The sequence below is a fragment of the Mustelus asterias genome, chromosome 21, assembly GCF_964213995.1.
Source record: "Mustelus asterias chromosome 21, sMusAst1.hap1.1, whole genome shotgun sequence".
NCBI lineage: Eukaryota > Metazoa > Chordata > Chondrichthyes > Carcharhiniformes > Triakidae > Mustelus > Mustelus asterias.
Window position 1 is genome coordinate 65,632,945 of NC_135821.1, and position 25,040 is coordinate 65,657,984.

The window sequence follows — 25,040 nt, forward strand, 5'->3', positions numbered from 1 at the left end:
TGTGATACAACCGGAAAGAATGCTTTCTATGGTGCATCTGTAAAGCTTGGCGAGAGTCGTAGCGGACATGCCAAATTGCCGTAGTCTTCTGAGAAAGTAGAGGCGTTGACGGGCTTTCTTAACTATAGTGTCGGCATGGGGGGACCAGGACAGGTTATTGGCGATCGGGACACCTAAAAACCTGAAGCTCTCGACCCTTTCTACTTCGTCCCGTTGATGTAGACAGGGGCATGTTCTCCTTTACGCTTCCTGAGGTCGATGACAATCTCCTTCATTTTGTTGACATTGAGGGAGAGATTATTGTTGCTGCACCAGTTCACCAGATTCTCTATCCCATTCCTGTTCTCTGTCTCGTCATTATTTGAGATTCGACCCACTACAGTGGTGTCGTCAGCAAACTTGAAAATCGAATTGGAGAGGAATTTGGCCACACAGTCACAGGTGTATAAGGAGTATGGTAGGGGGCTGAGAACACAGCCTTGTGGGGCACCGGTGTTGAGGATGATCGTGGAGGAGGTGTTGTTGCCTATCCTTACTGATTGTGGTCTGTGAGATAGGAAGTTCAGGATCCAGTCGCAGAGGAAGGTGCTGAGGCCCAGGCCACGGAGTTTGGAGATGAGTTGCGTGGGAATAATGGTGTTGAAGGCTGAGCTGTAGTCAATAAATAGCAGTCTGACATAGGTGTCCTTGTTATCTAGGTGTTCCAGGATTGAGTGCAGGGCCAGGGAGATGGCGTCTGCTGTGACCTGTTGTGGTGATAGGCAAACTGTAGTGAATCCAGGTAGTCCGGGAGGCTGGAATTGATTTGTGCCATGACTAGCCTTTCGAAGCACTTCATAATGATGGATGTCAGAGGGTGATCTGATCAAGGCATTTAAAATGTTAAAATACTTTGAAACAGTAGAAACTTTTTTATGGGTAGTCCCTCCAGAGGTAAATAAATTTAAGACTGGTGTCTTGAGAGAATTCTTGGGGGAAGTAAGAAGTAAACCTGAGTGCATAACATGCTTAGTTATATTGTTGCGTTAACAGTGCATGCTTTGTTTAATTTTATTGTATTCTTTTGCAATAGATTGTGTGTTTTAAAAAGAAAGTCAAATCTTGTGGCATAGTTCTGCTGGTTAGAAAGAGGTATTCGGATTTCTTTTTAAATATTAAGAGTCTCCAACCAGATTGCAGTAGTGAGATCGAAGTTCATATGATGAACACAAAATAAAAGATGAACAAAGAAGCTGAATGCAAATAGAAAATACAGGGAAGCGCAAGACTTAAATTATCCAAAACAATTTAAGGTCAATTTCTACAACTGTTGCCACTAGCTCCCCAAATCCAAATCTGATTTATCTTATGAGCAGCAAGGCTGCATCACCCACGTTAAATCCTAGTGATGAGGAATCATCAACCACATTGTGGCATATGGTTCAGTTCATATCCCCAGAGATTGGTATCAGCACAACCAGTGATCACACTGTCTGGTCCCTGCAGAAAAGGTCAATGTAAAGATATCACAAATAATGTCACAGGTTCAGGGCAGGGGGTGGTGGAAACAGAGACGGATAAACAATTACAATTCGCTAGGTCACAATAAGGATCAGAGAGGAGGGGGGAAGAATCCTCTGTGACAAAGTGGCTATTAATGAAACCAAAATGTCTGTTCCCCCCACAGAAGCAAGCAGAATGCCTGCTTAGTGTTTCCAGCATTTGTAATTTTGGACATTTTAATAAATTTCTGCAGAAAAGGAGCAAATGCACAGGTACTGTCGAGATTCTGGAGGAGGGGAGAGAACATTTGAATTTGTAAAGTGGTGTCTTACGGTTTAGGATCTGTGATATTAAAAATGATGCACTTTTCTGGGTCAAGATTTAGCTTTTCAATTCTCCCGCTGATGTTTTCGGTTCTTCCTGATGTTGATTCCATGCCGTAGCTTTGGAATTACAGGTTTTCATGTGTTTGGGATTCTTACAGGGATAGTTGGGAATCTCAGATTGTTAAAAGGGGCCATCACCAATATAGCAGCTGCTGGCTCTCTGTCCAAGGCCCGAGCGGAATTAGAGTTTGTGGATGAAGTATTTTATAATCAGCTCTCTCAATTGCGATGTCAGTTTGGCACAGTAGGGAGCACTCTTAAACTCTGGATCACAAGATTTTGAGTTCAAGCCTGATGGCGAGCACATATTCTAGGCTACTTAGTACCATGCCAAGTGCGCTGGGTTGTTGGGAGTTTCCTGACAAGGTTATGTCTGTCTATTTTGGTGTTGTGATAGGGATAATATTTTAAACACCTTGATCAGATCACCCTCTGGATAGAGTTGATATTCTGAATAAATGAGGTGAAAACGATTGAGGGGCCTTCATCCAAATTCATCTTGATCTTTTGTCCCCAGTCTTAGCGCCTGCTAAACATGAAAAATCCACCTCACTTAATCCTGCATAAACCTATATTATTCAATATTGTCAATGAGGTCAGCTACTTAGGAAAACATTTCCTAATTTTCTAGACAACCTCTGGACTGTGAAGACATCTGGAGTTCAGATGAAGTGAGTTTGGGGCAGGGGATAACTGAGCAAGAGTGCGGTTAAGAGTCAGTCCCATTTTTAAAGTCGTACATTTTGTTTTCAGGTATAAGTAAATTTTTAATATAATTTGCAACACAGAAAAAGGCAAGCACCCAGATAATTAATTTCATCCCATCTTTTCAGCATCTCCTTCCATCCTTTTATCTCAAGCAGTTATCTAACTTCCCCAATGGAAACCGTCAGTGTAAAGGTGTCACATTGCAATTAGATCTTCTGCCATTAGTGGACTGTAACATCCCCACAGATAGGAGGATGTAATTACAGTATCAAGTTTACATAGGTAGTTTCCATTAGAAATGCACATACATGAGTTTATAAAGGAAAAATTAACGATGCAGGTATCGATATCTCAATTGAACAGGTATTTTGCATTGGCCTTCACTACAGAGAATACAAGTAACTGAAATTGCTGCAAATCAGGAAATAGAAGGCAGGGAGGAACTCAAATTACAATCACCAGGGAAGTCGTGCTGAGCAAATTTGTTGGAGCTACAGACTGACAAATCCCCGGGTCCTGATGGACTTCATCCTAGGGTCTTAAAAGAAGTGGCTAGCGAAATAGTTGATACGTTGGATTTAATATTCCAAAATTCACTAGATTCAGGAAGATTCCATTAAGGTTGGAAGATAGCTCATGTAACACCTTTATTCAAAAAGGGAGAGAGATAAAAAGCAGGAAACCGTAGGCCAGTTAGCTTAACACTTGTCATAGGAAAATGCTTGAGGCTATTATTAAAGATGTTATAACAGGACACCTAGATAAATTCAAGGTTATCAGGCAGAGTAAACAGAGAGAAAGGGAAATTATATTTAACCAATTTGTTGCTCTTTGAAGTCAACAGGTGGATGTATTGTACTTAGATTTTCAGCTGGCATTTGATAAAGTGCCACATCAAGGGTCATTGTGGAAAATTAAAATACATGGCGCAAGGAGTAGAAGATTGGCTAGCTAACAGGAAAAAGCATACACATAAATCGGTCTTTCTCTGGTTGGCAGGATAGGGAGAGTGATGTGCCACAGGGAATAGTGCTGGGCTCTCAAATCTTTACAATTTGGATGAAGGGACCGATGATAAGTTTGCTAAATTTGCTGATGACACAAAGATAGGTAGGAAAATAAGTTGTGAAGTGGACATAAGGAGACTCTAAAAGGATATACATGAGTTAGGCGAGTGGGCAAAAATCTAGCAAATGGAGTGTAATGTGAGAATTAGGGACCATTGTTTAAAAATGAAGAGTCATTCACTTAAGACAGAGATGAGGATTTTTTTCCCTCAGAGGTTGTACACTTTGAAATTCTCTTTCTAAAAATGTGGTTGAGGCTGATTCTTTGCATGTCTTTAAGGCAGAAGTAGACGGATTCTTGATAAGCAGTGGGTGAAAGTTTATCGAGGGAGTGGCAGGAAAGTGAATTTGAGATTAAAATTAGATCAGCCATGATCTTATTGAACAGCAGAGCAGGTTTGAAGGGCCTGCTGCTAATTTGTATGTTCGTACCTACATTATGATTTCCCTTGACATTTAAAACATGAAACAATATGATTTCAAATATCCATCATTGCTTATCCGAGTTATCCCCAGTGTCCTGGCCAAAGTTTACAACACAAAAAACAGATTATCTGATCATTAACATATTGTTGTTTGTAGATTTTTTCCATCCACCCCTGCAAGCCACTGCTTTTGAGGGAGTCCCAGGAACGTCCCCCCGTCAGTCTCAGATTTTATACAGAATTGGAGAGGATCTCAGTCATGGACAGTGAGGAAGAAAGACACTAGACCACTACTGTGGTGCACAACTCGCACTGTTCCTTTATCTGGCACAGATATTACATACACTAAATAACTCACCAGTAGAGGAGTGGCACTTCTTGGGTAGCAGAAATGTGTAGGGCTTTTGTTTATTCGTCAGATCAAACAAGTAGACCTGCAAACGAGAGACATTCATTTGCTGTGAATGAACATGTACAGTTACAGAACCAAGCCAGTCTAGTGCAGTCTTGCATCAAATCAACTAACTAATCCTTCAACAAAACTCTACAAGATGCTTGGCAAATGGGAAGAATCAACATTCTGCCTTATGTACACCATTAGGAATCCAGGGATGGGATGTTTAAGTTACACTAAAATTTCCTTAAAACAAAGTAGAAAAATTGAAGAGTTTAAACCCCAAGCTGGGTCTAACTTAAGCATATGCAATAAGTCTTGAATGACCTCCACTTGTGCTAAATATTTCTGTTTGTGTTCGAAGTTAAACATTTCCACAGCAACTGCTCTGCTGCTGATCAACAATCATAGAATCCCTACAGTGCAGAAGGAGGCCATTCAGCCCATCGAGTCTGTGCTGACTCTCTCAACAGAGCGTCTCACCCAGACCCATCCCCACACATTTCTTCTGCTAATCCCCTTAATCTTGGAACACTAAGGGGCAATTTAGCATGGCCAATCCAACTAACCTGCACATCTTTAGACTGTGGGAGGAAACCCACACAGTCACTTGGAGAACGTGCAAACTCCACAGTCACTCAAGGCTGGAATCGAACCCAGGTCCTCGGTGCTGTGAGGCAGCAGTGCTAACCACTGACGTAATTAGCAGCTAAATCGTGTCTGCAAGGACTGTGCAAGATGGGGAGTGGGAGGGAGATTTCTTACACTGGTTGAGGGTTCCTGTCCTTCCCATGTGGCCAGTTTCTGCTTTATCACATTAACTTGCAGCAAATTCAGCACATATCTATTTCAATGCTTTGCTCAATTGCAACTCATTAATTAGTTGCACTTATCTCTATTTATACACAAGGTACAAGCATCCCCCAGCCTGTCAAACAGTCTATAGTTTGCCTAGAACTTTGCCTTTTCTTGTCTTTCCAAAAGAAATATTCAGTGATGTCTCATGGAGCATTGAATAATTACTCACCAACGCTCCTTCAAGGTACTGTGCAAGAGAGTTCCTGTCTTAGATCCCATTAATTACCTCAACATATTCAGGTCATAAAGTTAGATGGAGGGGGTAGAAAAGCATTCTGTTGCTGTCACTCCTACCTGCTCCCCTCCCATGTTGACTAAGAGTTCAGTTCCATCAGGGTTGAATGCCACATACGTGGCTACAAGCACACGGAGGCGATTGTTATAATCGGGCTGTTTTACTGGGAGATGACCTGGAAGAAAGAGAGAAAATTCACCAGAAGCTACAGAACAACAAAGAAAATGTTTCTCCAGCCAGAGAATCTCCATTAGACCATATTGACTCAGTGACAAATGCAAGAGAAGCTATTCAACCGTAAGAGGATTATAAAGCCTCATTCGAGATCCAAACATCCACTTTCTAACATTAATATTCTGAGAGTGATCGCAGGAATGTCGAATTAGGGTCATGGATGGTCTCTGTTTAGAACAAGGACAGTTACACAATTCCCCACTGGTCAACGTTTTAACTGTGATTTTGATATAAATAAACCTGATGCAAAAATCTTTAAAAATACACAGCTGATGTATGCTATGTTATCAGGGACAGGGGAGAATTACTGTTGGATTAACAGATTAGTTGGAGGTTTTATCCTTTGGTAACACTGGCCACACATTGCACATCCTCCCGTTCACCTCTTACTGGCCCCACAGACCCATTAGCAACACCCATTTCACAATGACAGCCTGCTCCAGAAAAGGATTAGCATCTTGTGAACATGACCTGCACATGATATTTAGAGCAAACAGCTGTTCCCTCCAGCATCACATACAGAAAAGTCCCACTAAATCTCGACCACTTTCTCCTCCCTCACAAATCTCAACCCCATGTTTTTGACTACCCTTGATTCCTGGCTCACGCCGATACTCCACACAGAATCTGTGAAACATCATGAGAGCGTTTAAATTAAAGGCACCCCACCAAAGGCGAGCTGCTGTATTCAAGACTCACTTCAACCAAAGTCTCATGAAGAATGAGTTTCGGGGAAGACCCATGTGAACTGGAAGCATGTGTGCAGAGAGAAAGAACTGGGGACATTGGCGAGAAGCTGGACTTGTCCTGTGCTGAAACCTTAGGAACAGGCCAAAGTCACTGAGCCCAAAAGAGGAACCAGTTGCTGTGGTGAATGAAATAAATCTTCACACTGTCCAGCTGGAATCAGAGGATTCTCTGATGCTTCACATTAGGTTTTATGAAGCTCGCCCCATCACCAGTGCAAAAACTGGCATCTAATTATTGCTGGGTCTTCAATTACTAATGAAGAACATACCATTTCTCAGCATCTACAGATTTCAACTGATTAGCTGAAGGTCAGAAGTCTCACAAGCACTTGGCTTGGTTCTGGACCGGGTCAGGATTCCTCAATATAAACTACACAGACTACACAAAGACAGAGGGACATACAGAAAAAAAAATTAAGATCGTTTTGAAACTGGAAAAATAGAAGTGACCATAGTTTTTGGCTCTATGAACAAACCTGGGCATCAAAAGGCAACAATGAATGCTACATACCTGCTACATAATACTGAACAGCTCCATCTGGCACTGACTTGTACCTGTCACAGAATGTGTGCAACCCAGGGGTCGAGCTCTGTTTTACTGTTTTTCTACCAAAAGGAAAAATGGAAAAGATTACACACAACAGAAGGCGAAGACTCGCGGAGGCAGAGAGAGAGATCGCAGTGGGAGACATCAGACAAAAGTAACTGTCGTGACCTTCCATTCGGTTGACAGAAATCGCTTCAACCCCAAAACTTACTTTAAGTGAATTTATAAATCATGAATTCCATTCATTTGCATTATGCAAGTATGATTTGAGTGCTGCTCCATGAAGTCACATCATACGGAGTTGCAAAACGGGGGCAGCAGCTCTGTTCAGGATACCAGAGAGGAACGCCCTCTGACAACCAGAGCCCAGGAGGCGACAATGGAATGGTGTCAGACACAGTCGAGGGAACAAGGGGGGTTACTTCACAGTAACTCTCCCCGTTACCAATCACACACTCACCTCCATGCCTGAAGCTGACTGAAGTTAGATTTTCTTTTCTCAAAACATCGGACCTGATGAAGATTGTATTAATCCAAATGTTACTTTGTCCTTAACTTTGTCCAAACGTCAGCAGTGCCACATGACTGCGGGACCTCAATGGATAGTTTCACAGTCACAAAAAACAAAACACTATCTCTAATGACAGATTTGCAAGCATGCAGGGGACAGATGTTCAAAGATGCACTTCCCAGACCATAGCCAGGTAGCTCACCTCAGGTGGTCTGAGATAACTGGTTTAAGTGTTCTGGGTCAGGGAGAACAGAAAACAATTAAAAGTCCTACTCCTGTACACAATCTACTAAGCCCTGTATATGGATGGATATTTGATGAGGAAAGCATTGGACTCAAAACGTGATATCACGCCCAGTGAGATACTATGTCACTTTCTGGGCTTATTATCACTGAGCTCAGGCAAGGGCAGCCAATGCCTCAAATAGTAAAAGCTCAGCAAACCAGGCATTAGAAACAGAGCTTGGTTATAAATTGAAAGAAAGGAGACATAGGCAATCCATAGAACTGGGGACTGAGTCAATATATTCCTTGAGGAGAATCCAGAACTGACCCAATACGAGACATGGTAAGGATGTATGCTGGATGCAGTGTTTTTCTGATATTGCCCTAACCACTCAACCCTCAAAGCAACAGGCACTCATTCTTCTCAACCTCATAGTACAGCAGGAGCAATTCACTCTTGCACAAGCCTAGATTTACACGAGCTGGAAGGGTGACAGTTGGGGCATTGCACCTCCAGTAACCAAAATAATGGGCTCTCCAGCACCCGGCCAGGAAAGGACCCCAGAAATTGATAATATACGATTTCTGAATGCAATTAGCATTTTCTGAATGGAATATCTTGGACAGCTTGCTCTCACTTGTAACAGCGGCTTCCACCTTACCTGTGATTGTGAATCATGCGAATGTCATAAACTCGCACAAAGGGACCACTCGCCCCGACAGCAAGGTAGTTATTGTTCTGAGGGTTAATGGCTAGGCATTTAGCTTCTACATGCTGCCCGCAATATTCCGTGAGGTCCACCAGTACCTGCGAGCGCTTACTGCTCTCTCTCAGGTCATACTGCCTGCAATAGAAAAATAAAGACTGCACATTAATGGAGATGAAGGAAAGCTCAGTTACCAACAGCCCTTCTTCAGCCTTCCCCTTCCCGTCTCTACAATCATTCTTAGCCCCACAAGCCTTCAAGTTCTCTGCATTCCTCCAATTCTGGCCTCTCCCTTGTTTCCCCTCTTTATTTGCTCTGCCATTGGCAGCTGTGTCTTCAGCTGTCTGGGTTTTAAAGTTCTGGAATTCCCTTACGAAACCTTGCTTCCTCTACTTTCCGTTTTAAGCTGCTCCTTAAAACTTACCTCTTAGTGGGAACATAGGACCAGGAGTAGGCCATTCGGCCCTTTGCGCCTGCACCACCGTTTGATTAGATCATGGCTGATCTGGTCGTGGTCTTTATTTCACTTTTCTATCTGTTCCCCAAGACATTCATCCCTAGTTTATTAAAAATCTATCCAACTCAGCCTTGAATAAATTCAATGACCCGACCGGAAGAGAATTCCACAGATGAATGACCCTCTGAAAGATAGAAATTATTTTCGCCTTCTTAAAAGGAGACTTCTTATATTTAAGCTGCGTCCCCTAGTTCTAGTCACCCCAAAAAACAAACAGCCTCCCAGTATCCTGTTATTAAGCTCCACCAGGAAGCTTGAATGTTTAAATTTGATCAACTCTCATTCTTCTAAACTCTAACGGGTAAAGGCCTAACTTGTTCGATAAGCCTTTCATCCCAGGAATCAGTGGAGTGAACTTTCTGTTTCATGCTTCTTATGCAAATTATATCCTTTTTCAAATAAAGAGGCCAAAAACAGTATTCCAGATATGATCTTAGTAAGGCCCTGCATTGCTGCAGTAAAACTTTCCTACTTTGATATTCCACTTTGTTTTCCTAATCTTTCCAGAGAGGGGTTAGGTTGATTGGCCATGATAAATTACCCCTTCGTGTCAGCGGGATTAGCAGGGTAAAAACGTGGGGTGACAGGGATAGGGCCCGGGTGGGATTATTGTTGGTGCAGTCTCGATGGGCCAAATGGCCTCCTCTCGCACTGTAAGGATGCTGTGATTCTATGACAATCACTTGCTTACCTTCATACTAACTTTTTGTGATTCATGTACTTGGACACCCAGAACTTTCTGTACCACCAAGTTCTTTCTGCAACCTCTGTGTTTAAATAATATACTGCTGTTCTATTCTTGTCAAAGTAGACAATTTCACATTTCCCACATTCTACCCCATCTGCTAATTTTTTGTCCAATCACCTATCTAAACTCTTTGTAGATTCTTTACTCCCTCTCGACAATTTACTTCCCGACCTATCATTGGCAAATTTAGCTACCATACATTTGGTCCCTTCATCCAAGTCATTGATATAGATTGTAAATAGCGGAGTGCTAGCATGGATTCCTTTAGCACTCCACTAGTTACATCTTGCCTTTCTGAAAGAGACCCATTTAGCCCTACTCTGCTTCTGGTCAGTTAGACAACCCTTTCTCCATGCTAATATGTCACCCCCTACAGATGAGCTCCTATTTTGTGGAGACTCTCATTTTGTTTGATGTGGCACCTTATCAAATGTATTTTGGAAATCCAAGTACACCATATATATATACAGCTTCCCCTTTGTCCACTTTCTCTGTTATTGCCTCAAACAATTCTAATAAATTAGCAATTTCTCTTTCACAAAACCATGTCGACTCTGCCTAATCCTATTATGATTTTCTAAGTATCCTGCTGCAACTTCCTTAACAACGGATTTTAATAATTTCCCTATGATAGATGTTCAGATATCTGGCCTGCAGTTTCCGGTCTCCCTCCTCTCTTGAATAAAGGTGTTATATTTGCTCTTTTCCAAATCTCTGGGAATTCTTCCGGAACCTGAGGAATTTTGGAGGATTATAACCAGTGCCTCTATCTCTGCAGTCACTTCTTAAAAACCCAAGGATACAGGCCATCAGGTCCTGGGACTGGATAGCCATTAAGTTTAATAGTTTTCCCAGCACCTTTCCTCTCGAGATGGTGATTATTTTAAGTTTCTTTCTCTCCATCAGCTCAATTTTCAAGTATCTTTGGGAAGTTTTCTGAGTTTACAGTGAAGACAGACACAAAATACAAGATCATCCACGATTATTGTGGTTCCTTTTCTACATCCCCCATTTATTTCTTCCTGTTTTATCCTATTCTACAGCGCAACGTCTGTTTCTTATCTCTACTCAAACTGATCCTACCTCTTGCTCTTTCAAGCTATGTGTATCTCTCACTACTGTATTAAATGTCATCTTTAATGAACAGAGCTACTCCACCACCTTTTCCTAGCTTCCTGTCTTTTCGAAATGACAAATAATAATCAGGTCCCAGCCTTGGTCACTTTGCAACCACATCTCTGAAATGGCCATTGGGTTATCCATGTTTATTTCTGTGCTAACAATTAATCCATGTTGTTAAGAATGCTGCTGGCGAGTGTGGTGTGTATGGTGTCTCTGGGCCAGGGGAAGGAATGGGTACCAATAACGAGAGTTTCTTCAAATTCCACAAAGTGAGATGGAAATGATGAAGACAATGGCAGCTAGTCAAGAAGTGTGGCCATCTCTTCCACAGGATAAACTTTTGTATGAGTTGGCTTTCAGTCACGATGACAAGCTGCAGCCTATCCTGGGAGATTAGCCTCCGTTCCGATACATACCGGACTGTCCCGTCCTCTGCTGCGCTCCAGAAAGTGTTCGGCCACATGGGTGCAGCTGCGATTCGCTTCACACGATTGGTGTGCTCGCCAAACATATGAACGGTTTCCTTTACAGTCAAGTCATGAACGTGCACCTTGGAATCGGCAGCTCCGGTAATCAGCGTGCGGTCATTAGAGTGAGGGAGGAACTGGAAAACAGGGAATTATGAAGAGGTTACACCCCACAATGCCAACATGTAGCAAGCAGCCCCTATGCCAGATGATACAACCCTTGTGCAGACACTCTGTAGATAGGGTGCGGTGCAGCCTCCATCAGCAGGTGTTTTCTGCAGTCAAGGATATGATCTTGATCAAACAAATGGTGAAATCTGACTGGCTAGTTTCTCCAATTTTAGTTATATCATTGTGTAGGAACCCATGCGAGAAAAATAACAATATGTGGCCCAACTGTAATCACCAGCCATTTACACTGTGACTACAGACAATGCTCAGTGACATCAAGGCCAAGAGTACTGATCACCATTCCAATTCACAGTAAGTACTACCTCTTGGAGTTATGGAGAAATGATTTAAAGTATGATTAGTAGGTTTTGAGGAGAGGAAGGTGAAGGGTTTAATAGAGGGGGCTCCAGAGTTGGAACCCATGCAGCTGATGCAAGGCCATCCACAATGGGATAAAGGGAGATGGTATGGACAAGTGACTGGAGTCAGGAACTGTGGCCCTGAAGGAGATCCCACACACAATTCCGCGGAGTCAGAAAGCTCCCTGTTGGCAAGCAATGTCTCCTCCATGGGTTGCGGTCTCCTCCCAGTCACAGCCTGTATAATCCAGCACAGCTCATCAGATGCACCATGCTGGCAAGATGTCTGGAAAACACTTCAGCTAATCCCCAAGTGAATCAAACCATTTTATCATCTAGCCAGCCAATGTTCAGCCTGGTGCAGTGCAATTTCCCCAAAGCTCCAGGGGCACAGTCACCTGTGTAGTCCTTTCAGTCACCAGCGAGCATGGCAAGCTTCATTGCTTTTGGTTAGAATCACAGAATTAAACTATTTAAAGCGTATGTCTGGAAAAGCCTCTCGCCCTGCCTCCCCCTCAACAAAAACCCAAGGGACCCAAACTACTGTAACTCAGCCATGAAGACAGAAGCAGCAAATAAACCTACAGCAATTACAAGTTTTACATTAATCTGCCCCACAGTTTGCACAACAGGAATCCGCCCTCAAGATCAACATAAAGCACACAGTTCTCACTGACTGCATTCCCTCTACAATCCAAAATGAATATAACGTTTACTATTGAGTGCAGTAAGCAGGAAAGGAGCTGAGACCTTCACTGTGAATATGTTGGCCGTGTGTCCAGTGTGCATAGTCAGCAGTTTCTTGCAGCTGAAGGGATCCCAGAGAATGGCGTGCTGATCGTCTGATCCCGAGGCCAGCAAACTAGAATTGAACACAGTAAGAATGAGTGCCTGAATTCAGGGACACAGAGGGCTGGAATGGTTTGTGGCGAGAGCGGGGAGGTTGGGTAGATAGAGCCAGGGGCAAGGTAAAGTCAGGTGGTGGCAGGGGTAATTTAGTGGACACCATCACTTACTCGCCCTTCTCGTTCCATTCCAGACAGTTCACACACCCAGAGTGACCCTGTAGAGCAGAAAGAAAGAAAAGAAATAAGATTAAGAATCAAATGTTAAAAAGACACTGACAGTACACCTCAAAACACAATTAATTTACTGGGAATCTATGAACAGTCGGAGCTAGGGTCATTTTCTGGAATTTTTGATATAGATGTTTAAAATGGAGTTTAGATAAAATAAAGAGAAAAATTGTTTCCAATGGCAGGAGAGTTGGTAACTGGAAGGCACAGATTTAAGGTGTGGATGTAGAAAGAATGGCTACAACAATAATTTAACAATAATAATGGCAATAGTGGATTTAAAATGGCTTTTCTGGCTGAGAGTTAAGCATGCTGGAATTATTGGTCAACTTATAATTAAAACCTGATGCAGGTCATAAAATTGCTCTGGTCTGAAGTTTCCTGTGTTGGCCAAATAAGGGAAGTTGTTTACATTGGCCCAGACAGTGTGGCTTTGCTTTATATGGCCGTTATGTGTGGAGCATTTAGTTTGAACGAAGCATAATGGCGTCGTTCGCAAGTAATTTCAATGGATATGTGAGCCATGTGATTGGTTTCTGGTTACAGTTCGTTGGATGACAGAGAATCTTCTGGAAGCGAGTAGAGGATTGTAGATGAAAAGGTATGCGCAGCCTTTGTTTGCCAGTGATAACTCGGAAGAGACCAACCATTCTAAGAATACTTGTGCCCTGAAGGATGCTTCAGAGAAGATGATGATAGATTCTGCATCGAGGATATTTCTTGGCCAAGGTTTTCCTAAACCTTCTATTTTCAGTTAAATAATTAAAGTTGACGTTCAGTTAAAGTTAATGTGCAGTTAAGAGTTAAAGTTCAGTAAAGAGTTGCAACTGCTTATGTTTGAGTTGGTACCAGATGTGTTAAATAATTAAATAGTTGAATTACTATTTACTCGTTTTTGAGTTTGATTACAGTTTGGAAGAATAAAGGCTATTGTCTTAATCTATTTTCTTTTAATGTTTTATTTTAATCCCAGTTTAGAATGTTAAGTTTGAATGAAAGAAAATGCTGTGGAATGAATGATTGGAAGCTTCCATTTGTGTCTGTGTGTGTTTAATAAAGTATTTGCGTGGATGTTATTTGTTATGTCATTTGCTTAAATGTTTTAATGTTCTTCCCCTAATTGTGATTTTACAATAGTGGGTTTGATACAGAGTCTAAAATCAAATGGGAATTAGATTGGATCAAAGCATAAATTGAAATAAAAATACATTTTTGAAATTCCTTAGTCTTAAGTATAATCAATGGCCATGGGTTGTGCTTAAGAGATATTTGTGTGGAATGTTACTTTGAACAACATTTTTGGAAAGCAAATTGAAATTTTAAAATCAAAGTGCGTAAACTGGAGTTTGAAATAACCAATTTGAATTTTGAATAATCTTGGGTTCAAATTGTGATAAGATTTAAAGCTTGCAGGGGACCATGTGCTCTTTCCTTTGTCTTAGTTTGAAGAAATCATGATATCATCACATTGAAATTTGTTTTATCTCGTGTTTTTTTTAAACTGGCAAGAGATTTCACCGTCTTGTTACTAATTTGGCGATTAAGAATTTATATACATCGGAGATTGTGAATTTTTCTTTTTTAATTTAACAAGAGATTTCGAGACCAAATTAATTCATTTGGCTCCAAGCCGGATGTATTTTTTGTGTTTTGTTTGAAATAGGTGGCTTGTGAATTACAGATAATAAACAAACCTAGTAGCTTCAAGATTTCAAGATTGTTTACCACAACCTAGTGATGATGAAGGGTCTGGCTCATTCAGATTTTCGCACTGTTACCTTGTGAATTAAAGTGATTGGTTAAACTTGAGCACTACGGTTTCTGATATTTAACTGGTTGAATAAATTGAGTACATAAAAGAACCAACTCATATAAATGGGAAGTTACCTAAATTCTAAAGGGTAAGTTTTAATTTTTTGACAAATTAAGGGTAAGAGCGCGAGAGTGAGTATGGGTTTTGCATTTCGAGGAATAAACTTTTATTTGTTGTTGAAGAGGGATAAATTGAAACATATTCTCAGTTCATGATGTCACCATTTGAATCTGGGATAATTTTACAAAATAATATGTTTGTTTTGTGAGTTTCTTATATTGAGTAAATGTTATCTATAGTAATGCACATGTGAAGATGTAAAGTCTGTTTGATTCAGTGTAGCTAAATGCTAATAAGTTGGAAATTAATTTTCTGTGAAAAGTTAAGGGTTCTGGAGAGTGTCAATGACATTACAGCAGATGAGAGGATTTTTCCTAGTATTTAATTATCTGCGGTTACAGGGGTGGAAAATGCTTAAACTATTTGTGCAAATCATGTTATTCATAAATAAAAATTGGTAAAAGTGGATGAAATGATGGAGGAGTTTCTCAATTGGTAGAAAATCATTTCTTCCTTGTACTTTGCCTACATTTGGTTTATTGAGTCATAAAAGAACATAGCATGTGTCTGCTAATAGGAGACAGATTTTGAGCTGTGACTGTGAAGGGTTAAATTTAAAATGGTAGTTGTGATAAAAGTGTTTATTATGCACATATCGATCATTTTTAAACATCAAATACGTTGGAGAGTTAAACCTACCCCTTCAGTACCTTTTTGGTACTTGACCCTCCTAAATCCAAATTTAAATTTAGTTTCCCTCTTTCATTTCTACCAATGATTTATTATTGTCCTGTGAATACTCTTGGACCACAAATTGGTTTAGTAATAACAAATACAAACAGGAAACTGTATGACAATATTCATTATGAATTGGTACCAGTTGTATTGAATTTCACTAAAGTACATTTACCAGATCGACGTCCCTCTCAACTTCGCAAGTTTTAAAAAATTTAATACAGAGGCAGTCAAATTAAGAAGTGACAAATGAGGAGCAAGAATGGTTTCGTGATTCAAAAGGTCGCCAGAGGAAGGAGTTCATTAATGATATAGCAACTGCTATAGTGCAGTAATGTTCATGGTTAATACTCTTGATTTGGCAAATCTGGACATTTAAACTTCAAACATTAACCAGGCGGGTTAAGACAATTTGAATTGTACAATGGAAGTTAAGCATCCAGGTACAGGTATTACTAAAGCAGATAATGTTTGCTGTTCAGTTTGTAAGATGGAAAGGGAAAAATAACGCAACAGTTGCATATGGAAATGTTGTTACGAAACAAAGATTCCGTCAAATGTAACTATAACATTTGTAACATGCTAATAGTTAGTTTGGATGGATTTTGATGCTACCTGGTTGGGAAAGAGTTTGGTCGTGGTCGGTGATCCATTTTGCTGTATGCTCCAGGATCAAGAGGAGGGACCGTGGATGGAGGAAGAATGGCTACAATAATAATGGCAATAGTGGCTTTAAAATGGCTTTTCTGGCTGAGAATTAAGCATGCTCAGATTTTTGGTCAACTTATAATTAAAACCAGATGCAGGTCATAACGTTTTTTTGATCTGGGAGCTGTGATCTGAAGCTTCCTGTGTTGGCCAAATGAGGGAAGTTGTTTACATTGGTCCAGACAGTGTGGCTTTGATTTATATGGCCGTTATGTTCAAGCATGTGGTTTGAACTAAGCTTAATGGCGTCGTTCGCAAGTAATTTCACTGGATGTTCGAGACACGAGGTTGGTTTCTGGTTACGCAGTTGGCTGGATGACAGAGAATCTTCCGGAAGCGAGTGGAGGATTGTGGAAAAAAAGATATGTGCAGCCTTTGTTTACCAGTGAAACTCGGAAGAGACCAACCATTGTAAGAAGACCTGTAACCTGAAGGATGCTTCAGAGAAGAAGATCGATTCTACATCGCGGATATTTCTTGGCCAAGGTTTTCCTAAACTCGGTAGTATATATTTTCAGTAAATAATTAAAGTTGATGTTCAGTTGAAGTTAATGTGCAGTTAAGAGTTAAAGTTCAGTTGAAAGTTGATGTTCAGTTAAAGTTCAGTAAAGAGTTAATGAGTTGCAACTGTTTATGTCTGAGTTGGTACCAGAAGTATTAAATATTTGAATTACTGTCCTTGTTTGTCTCATTAAACTGGAATGCTTGGAAGGTGTTTAAATTAAAAGCCGAGTAACAAAGGTGAGTGGCAAAAGAACCAGAGGGGAGATAACAACAACAATTATGTGCAAGAATGCGCTGTCTGAAAGACTAGAGAAAGTAGACTCAAGTGGGAAGTAACTTCCAAAAGGGAATTGGATAATTACTTGAAGACAGAAGAATTTACAGGGCTTTGGGGAACAGCAGTGAAATGGGACCAATTGGATCGCTCTTTCAAAGAGTTGACACAGTCACGGCGTGCTGAATGTTACATAGAAAGTAGCCATTCGACTAATTTCACATGCTACTCACTCAGTTATCCATATCTTTTTCTTAACAGGGCAGTGTGGGTTTGGGGCGGGAGAGGGGTCATTAGGAGTTCAGACATCTCACCTCCAGCTCACATTCCAGTCCCAGCCGCTTGATGAATGGATCAATGACATGATATCGACGTTCGAATTGCAGAGTGTTCCTCTCCTATAGACAAAAGGGGCAATGTGAGAGACAAAGATGGACCCCAGCTCCACCCTCACCAGACCAGTGCTTCCATAGGAAGTAGGAGTTGGCCACTCGGGGCCCATGAGCCTGGCTCCTCATTTAATAAGATCATGGCTGACCTGACTGTAACCTCAACTCCACATTCCTGCCTACCCCCCTGGTAACCTTTCACCCCTTTGCTTATCAAGAATCTATCTAGCTCGAACTCAAAAATATTCAAAGACTCTGCTTCCACTACCTTTTGAGGAAGACACGATGTGGAGATGCCGGCGTTGGACTGGGGTGGGCACAGTAAGAAGTCTCACAACACAGGGTTAAAATCCAACAGGTTTATTTGGAATCACGAGCTTTCAGAATGCTGCTCCTTCACCCTGCCACTGTTACATAGAAATGCAGAAACTAGAAGCAGTAGGCCATTCGGCCCTTCGAGCCTGCTCCACCATTCAACATGATCATGGCTGATCCTTTACCTTAATGCTATACTCCAGCACTCTCACCATATCCCTCAACACCTTCAAAGTCCAGAAATCGATACATTTCCTTCTTAAATATATTCCGTGATTTGACCCACAGCCTTCTGTGGTAGGAATACTTATGTTATTTAGTTAATTTAATTACTTAGAAGAATTGCTTTGCATTCTATGTTTATTGATTCCTATTTTGCTTACCAGTTACTCACCAACCAACTCCTTCCGAAGTGAAAACAGAACTAGAAAAAGGAGCACCTCCACAAACCCCCTCACCAAACGGTTTCAGTTCACTCTGCTTGGAATCTGCGCTCCCCTGCCCTCCCCAGCACCAGTCCTTCCCACGCTACCCAACCCTTTTCATCCCTCCCAACCAGGCCAACCCCCTCTTGCTCCCCTCTCTGAATCAGCTCCCAATGCCAGCATGTGCCAGGCAGGAGACCTGGGAAATGATTGGTACCTTTATCTGCCGCTGGATGATGTCCCTGGTTATGTTAAGCGACTCCATTGCTCTCAGTTTAGAAGGTCACAGGGTGACTTGTCTCTATTGCCTCGGACCGTGCTGTAGCTCACCGCCAGGCTTTATGCAGAGAGCAGAAATACAGGAATAGCCCACATTTAATCCCGGCAAGGAACAGCGCACAACAAAGGAATCTGGAAAAAAAGACAGCAGGTGACCTAAAATAACAATTCTGGAATTAGCGGAGAGCAGCATCCTTCACGAATATAACAATAATTTGCATTTACAGTGCACCTTTAATGTAATAAAACTTCCCAAAGTACTGAACAGTGGCACCATCACACAAAACTGGTACAACGCCAAATGAGGCATTTGGACAGGTGGCCAAAAGTTTGGTCAAAGAGACAGGATTTGAGTAATGCCTTAAGACAGGGAGTCGTCATAGAAAGGTAGAGGTGTTTAATGAAGGGATTCCAGAGCTGAACGCCAAAGGCATGGTCACAATGGTGGAATAAAGAAAATCAAGGATGGACAAGAGGCAGAGATTGCAGAGCCCAAAGGGATTACAGAGACAAGGATGGGAAGAGGGCATCCAGGAATTGGAGCAGAATGGTGAGATTGTCAAACGGTGAGACACTGCCAATTAAATCAAGCAGAGAGGAGTGATGGGGGGAGGGGGAGTAAGTGGACAAGGGAGGGGAGACGATGAGGTGGGTAAATAACACAGGGACTGCAAGAGGATGGCAACATGGAGTGGGGATTGCAAAAAAGAACGGAGGGTCAGATGGAATGGAGGAACAGCAGCGGGGGTTTGGGGGGATGATAGTGTGACAGGGATGACATTGGGAACGAAACCGGGGAGTGAGGGATGACACCGGGGATGGTGGGATTAGAGGAGACGACATCAGAGTGTGGGGAGAAGGGGGAGGTGGGCAGGGTCCTAATGGACGACATTGGGGGCAAGGGAGATTTGAGAGAATAGCTCTGGGACACGGGCAGAAATGGGGAGTCTTCAGGGGTGAATAAAGCGGGACGACATGTGGGGAACCGGACGGTGACGGGGAGGGAAGGGGGAACATGACGGAGGGGCCCTTGAGTGGGGGAGACGAGACGAGGGGCCCTCTGATGGGGGGGGGGGGGGGGAACGAGACAGGGGGGCACCTTGGGGGGACATGACGGGGGGTGGGCGCCTTGGGGGGACGGAGACGAGGCGGGGGGGGCGACACGGGGAGGGGGCGGACGACGACACGGGGGGGGGGGACGACACGGGGGGGGGGGACGACACGGGGGGGGGGGGACGACGACACGGGGGGGGGACGACGACACGGGGGGGGGACGACGACGACACGGGGGGGGGGACGACGACACGGGGGGGGGGGACGACGACACGGGGGGGGGGGGGGGACGGCGACGACACGTGGGGGGGGGGGGGGGGACCGAGACACGGGGGGGGGACCGAGACACGGGGGGGACCGAGACACGGGGGGGACCGAGACACGGGGGGGACCGAGACACGGGGGGGACCGAGACACGGGGGGGACCGAGACACGGGGGGGACGAGACACGGGGGGGACCGAGACACGGGGGGGACGAGACACGGGGGGGACGAGACACGGGGGGGACGACACGGGAGGGCGCCTTGGGGGGACGACACGGGGGGGCGCCTTGGGGGGACGACACGGGGGGGCGCTTTGGGGGGACGACACGGGGGGGCGCTTTGGGGGGACGACACGGGGGGGCGCAGTGGGGGGGCGACACGGGGGGGCGCTGTGGGGGGACGGCACGGGGGGCGCAGTGGGGGGACGGCACGGGGGGGGCGCTGTGGGGGGACGGCACGGGGGGGGCGCTGTGGGGGGACGGCACGGGGGGGAGGCGCTTCAGGGGGACGATACGGGGAGGCGCTTTGGGGGGGATGACATGGGGGGGCGCTTTGGGGGGACGACACGCGGAGGCGTTTGGGGGACGGCACCTGGGGGCGCTTTGCGGGGACGGCACGGGGGGGGCGCTTTGCGGGGACGGCACGGGGGGGGGGGGCGGTTTGGGGGGGATGACAAGGGGGGGCGCTGTGGGGGGACGGCACGGGGGGGCGCTGTGGGGGGACGGCACGGGGGGGAGGCGCTTCGGGGGGACGATACGGGGAGGCGCTTTGGGGGGGATGACATGGGGGGGCGCTTTGGGGGGACGACACGCGGAGGCGTTTGGGGGACGGCACCTGGGGGCGCTTTGCGGGGACGGCACGGGGCGGGGGGCGCTTTGCGGCGATGGCACGGGGGGGGCGCTTTGCGGGGACGGCACGGAGGGGCGCTTTGGGGGGACGGCACGGAGGGGCGCTTTGGGGGAACCGCACGGGGGAGCGCTGTGGGGGTACGGCACGGGGGGGCGCTGTGGGGGGACGGCACGGCGGGGCGCAGTGGGGGGACCGCACGGGGGGGCGCTGTGGGGGAACCGCACGGGGGGGCGCTTTGGGGAGACGACACGGGGGGGCGCTGTGGGGGGACGACACGGGGGGGCGCTGTGGGGGGACGACACGAGGGGGCGCTGTGGGGGGACGACACGGGGGGGCGCTGTGGGGGGACGACACGGGGGGGCGCTGTGGGGGGACGACACGGGGGGCGCTGTGGGGGGACGACACGGGGGGCGCAGTGGGGGGACGACACGGGGGGGCGCAGTGGGGGGACGACACGGGGGGGCGCAGTGGGGGGACGCCACGGGGGGGCGCAGTGGTGGGACGACACGGGGGGGCGCAGTGGTGGGACGACACGGGGGGGCGCAGTGGGGGGACGACACGGGGGGGCGACACGGGGGGGCGCTGTGGGGGGACGGCACGGGGGGGCGCTGTGGGGGGACGGCACGGGGGGGGCACTGTGGGGGGACGGCACGGGGGGGAGGCGCTTCGGGGGGACGATACGGGGAGGCGCTTTGGGGGGGATGACATGGGGGGGCGCTTTGGGGGACGGCACCTGTGGGCGCTTTGCGCGGACGGCACGGGGGGGGCGCTTTGCGGGGACGGCACGGGGGGGGGGCGCTTTGGGCGGGATGACAAGGGGGGGCGCTGTGGGGGGACGGCACGGGGGGGCGCTGTGGGGGGACGGCACGGGGGGGAGGCGCTTCGGGGGGACGATACGGGGAGGCGCTTTGGGGGGGACGACACGCGGAGGCGTTTGAGGGACGGCACCTGGGGGCGCTTTGCGGGGACGGCACGGGGGGGGGGCGCGCTTTGCGGCGACGGCACGGGGGGGGCGCATTGCGGGGACGGCACGGTGGGGCGCTTTGGGGGAACCGCACGAGGGGGCGCTGTGGGGGGACGGCACGGGGGGGCGCTGTGGGGGGACCGCACGGCGGGGCGATGTGGGGGGACGGCACGGGGGGCGCTGTGGGGGGACTGCACGGGGGGGCGCTTTGGGGGAACCGCACGGGGGGGCGCTTTGGGGGAACCGCACGGGGGGGGCGCTTTGGGGGAACCGCACGGGGGGGCGCTTCGGGGGAACCGCACGGGGGGGGCGCTTCGGGGGAACCGCACGGGGGGCGCTTCGGGGGAACCGCACGGGGGGGCGCTTCGGGGGAACCGCACGGGGGGGCGCTTCGGGGGAACCGCACGGGGAGGGCGCTTTGGGGGAACCGCACGGGGGGGCGCTTTGGGGGAACCGCACGGGGGGGCGCTTTGGGGGAACCGCACGGGGGGGGCGCTTTGGGGGAACCGCACGGGGGGGGCGCTTTGGGGGAACCGCACGGGGGGGCGCTTTGGGGGAACCGCACGGGGGGGGCGCTTTGGGGGAACCGCACGGGGGGGGCGCTTTGGGTGAACCGCACGGGGGGGCGCTTTGGGGGAACCGCACGGGGGGGCGCTTTGGCGGAACCGCACGGGGGGGCGCTTTGGCGGAACCGCACGGGGGGGCGCTTTGGCGGAACCGCACGGGGGTGCGCTTTGGCGGAACCGCACGGGGGGGCGCTTTGGCGGAACCGCACGGGGGGGCGCTTTGGCGGAACCGCACGGGGAGGGCGCTTTGGGGGAACCGCACGGGGGGGCGCTTTGGGGGAACCGCACGGGGGGCGCTTTGGGGGAACCGCACGGGGGGGGCGCTTTGGGGGAACCGCACGGGGGGGGCGCTTTGGGGGAACCGCACGGGGGGGGCGCTTTGGGGGAACCGCACGGGGGGGGCGCTGTGGGGGGACGACACGGGGGGCGCGGTGGTGGGACGACACGGGGTGGCACAGTGGGGGGACGACACGGGGGGGCGCAGTGGGGGGACGACACGGGGGGCGCAGTGGGGGGACGACACGGGGGGGCGCAGTGGGGGGACGACACGGGGGCGCAGTGGGGGGACGACACGGGGGGGCGCAGTGGGGGGACGACACGGGGGGGCGCAGTGGGGGGACGACACGGGGGGGCGCAGTGGGGGGACGACACGGGGGGGCGCAGTGGGGGGACGACACGGGGGGACGACACGGGGGGCGCTGTGGGGGGACGGCACGGGGGGGCGCTGTGGGGGGACGGCACGGGGGGGGCGCTGTGGGGGGACGGCACGGGGGGGAGGCGCTTCGGGGGGACGATACGGGGAGGCGCTTTGGGGGGGATGACATGGGGGGGCGCTTTGGGGGGACGACACGCGGAGGCGTTTGGGGGACGGCACCTGGGGGCGCTTTGCGGGGACGGCACGGGGGGGGTGGGGCGCTTTGGGGGAACCGCACGGGGGGGCGCTTTGGGGGAACCGCACGGGGGGGGCGCTTTGGGGGAACCGCACGGGGGGGCGCTTTGGGGGAACCGCACGGGGGGGGCGCTTTGGGGGAACCGCACGGGGAGGGCGCTTTGGGGGAACCGCACGGGGGGGTGCTTTGGGGGAACCGCACGGGGGGGGGGGGGGCGCTTTGGGGGAACCGCACGGGGGGGGCGCTTTGGGGGAACCGCACGGGGGGGCGCTTTGGGGGAACCGCACGGGGGGCGCTTTGGGGGAACCGCACGGGGGGGGCGCTTTGGGGGAACCGCACGGGGGGGCGCTTTGGGGGGACGGCACGGGGGGGGCGCTTTGCGGGGACGGCACGGGGGGGCGCTTTGCGGGGACGGCACGGGGGGGCGCTTTGCGGGGACGGCACGGGGGGCTGCTTTGCGGGGACGGCACGGGGGGGGCGCTTTGCGGGGACGGCACGGGGGGGCGCTTTGCGGGGACGGCACGGGGGGGCGCTTTGCGGGGACGGCACGGGGGGGCGCTTTGCGGGGACGGCAAGGGGGGGCGCTTTGCGGGGACGGCACAGGGGGGCGCTTTGCGGGGACGGCACAGGGGGGCGCTTTGCGGGGACGGCACAGGGGGGCGCTTTGCGGGGACGGCACAGGGGGGCGCTTTGCGGGGACGGCACAGGGGGGCGCTTTGCGGGGACGGCACAGGGGGGCGCTTTGCGGGGACGGCACAGGGGGGCGCTTTGCGGGGACGGCACAGGGGGGCGCTTTGCGGGGACGGCACGGGGGGGCGCTTTGGGGGGACGGCACGGGGGGGCGCTTTGGGGGGACGGCACGGGGGGGCGCTTTGGGGGGACGGCACGGGGGGGCGCTTTGGGGGGCGGCACGGGGGGCGCTTTGGGGGGCGGCACGTGGGGGCGGCACGGGGGGGCGCTTTGGGGGGACGGCACGGGGGGCGCTTTGGGGGGACGGCACGGGGGGGGCGCTTTGGGGGGACGGCACGGGGGGGGCGCTTTGGGGGGACGGCACGGGGGGGGCGCTTTGGGGGGCGGCACGGGGGGGCGCTTTGGGCAGACGACACGGTTGGGCCGCTTTGAGGGGAACGACACCGGGGGGGCGCTTTGGGGGGACAGCGCGGTTGTTACGGGGCGGGGGTTTAGGGGGTTGACACCGGGTGTTTACCGACACCGCCGCCTGCTCTGGGCCCGGCGCTGTCACCGCTGTGCTGGATCCTGTGGCCGGTGTCTGACCGCAGCCTCGGGCTCTGCTGGCGGCCACCCGGTGACACTGACCCGCGCGGATCGAAAGCGCCAATCTCACCGGCCGCTCCTGTACCCGCCTCCATGAAGCCGCTGTGCACGGCCGCTCCGCTCAGGCCGGTCCCCGGTCCCGGCTCCGCTAGGCCGCTCTCCGCGCACACAATCTGCGTCACCACGCCCGCCCCGCCCACCTCCCTCTGATTGATGGATCAGCTGACCAATCCGCGCCCTGTGCCCGCCATGGGCAGCCGTATCCCACCAATCAGAGTGGTCGACGAGCGACACCTGCATACATAATGAAGGGGCGGGGCCAGGGCATCCTGGGAAATGATGTTTGGAACAGTGGAAACCATGGAAACCGGGACTGGATCCCACAGTGCCTGGAGCTGGATCCCAGGACTGGATCCCACAGTGCCTGGAGCTGGATCCCAGGACTGGATCACTCAGTGCGTGGAGCTGGATCCCAGGACTGGATCCAGCTGTGCTTGGAGCTGGATCTCAGGACTGGATCCCACAGTGCCTGGAGCTGGATCCCAAGACTAGATCCCACAGTGCCTGGAGCTGGATCCCAGGACTGGATCACAGGGAAACCAGAGCTGATTCCAGTCCTGTGTTCCAGGGAAAACAGAACTGGGTTGCAGGATTGGATCCGATGGAATCCAGAACTGAACTCTAGGATTG

General features: G+C 49.4%; 1 protein-coding gene across 1 annotated transcript in view; it reads right to left on the minus strand.

The window, feature by feature from the left end:
• wdtc1 (WD and tetratricopeptide repeats 1) overlaps positions 1-24,558 on the minus strand; it is a 45,816-nt gene extending 21,258 nt beyond the window's left edge. Inside the window, exons 1-10 of the mRNA XM_078238056.1 lie at positions 24,421-24,558; positions 18,429-18,622; positions 17,397-17,480; positions 12,929-12,975; positions 12,663-12,774; positions 11,332-11,519; positions 8,484-8,666; positions 7,050-7,144; positions 5,615-5,730; positions 4,427-4,502 (exon numbers count right to left, since the gene is read on the minus strand). Coding sequence (XP_078094182.1) covers positions 4,427-4,502; positions 5,615-5,730; positions 7,050-7,144; positions 8,484-8,666; positions 11,332-11,519; positions 12,663-12,774; positions 12,929-12,975; positions 17,397-17,480; positions 18,429-18,476 — 949 coding nt within the window. The 5' untranslated portion in view covers positions 18,477-18,622; positions 24,421-24,558. The remainder of the gene's footprint in view (positions 1-4,426; positions 4,503-5,614; positions 5,731-7,049; positions 7,145-8,483; positions 8,667-11,331; positions 11,520-12,662; positions 12,775-12,928; positions 12,976-17,396; positions 17,481-18,428; positions 18,623-24,420) is intronic.
• Positions 24,559-25,040: the final 482 nt, after the last annotated feature.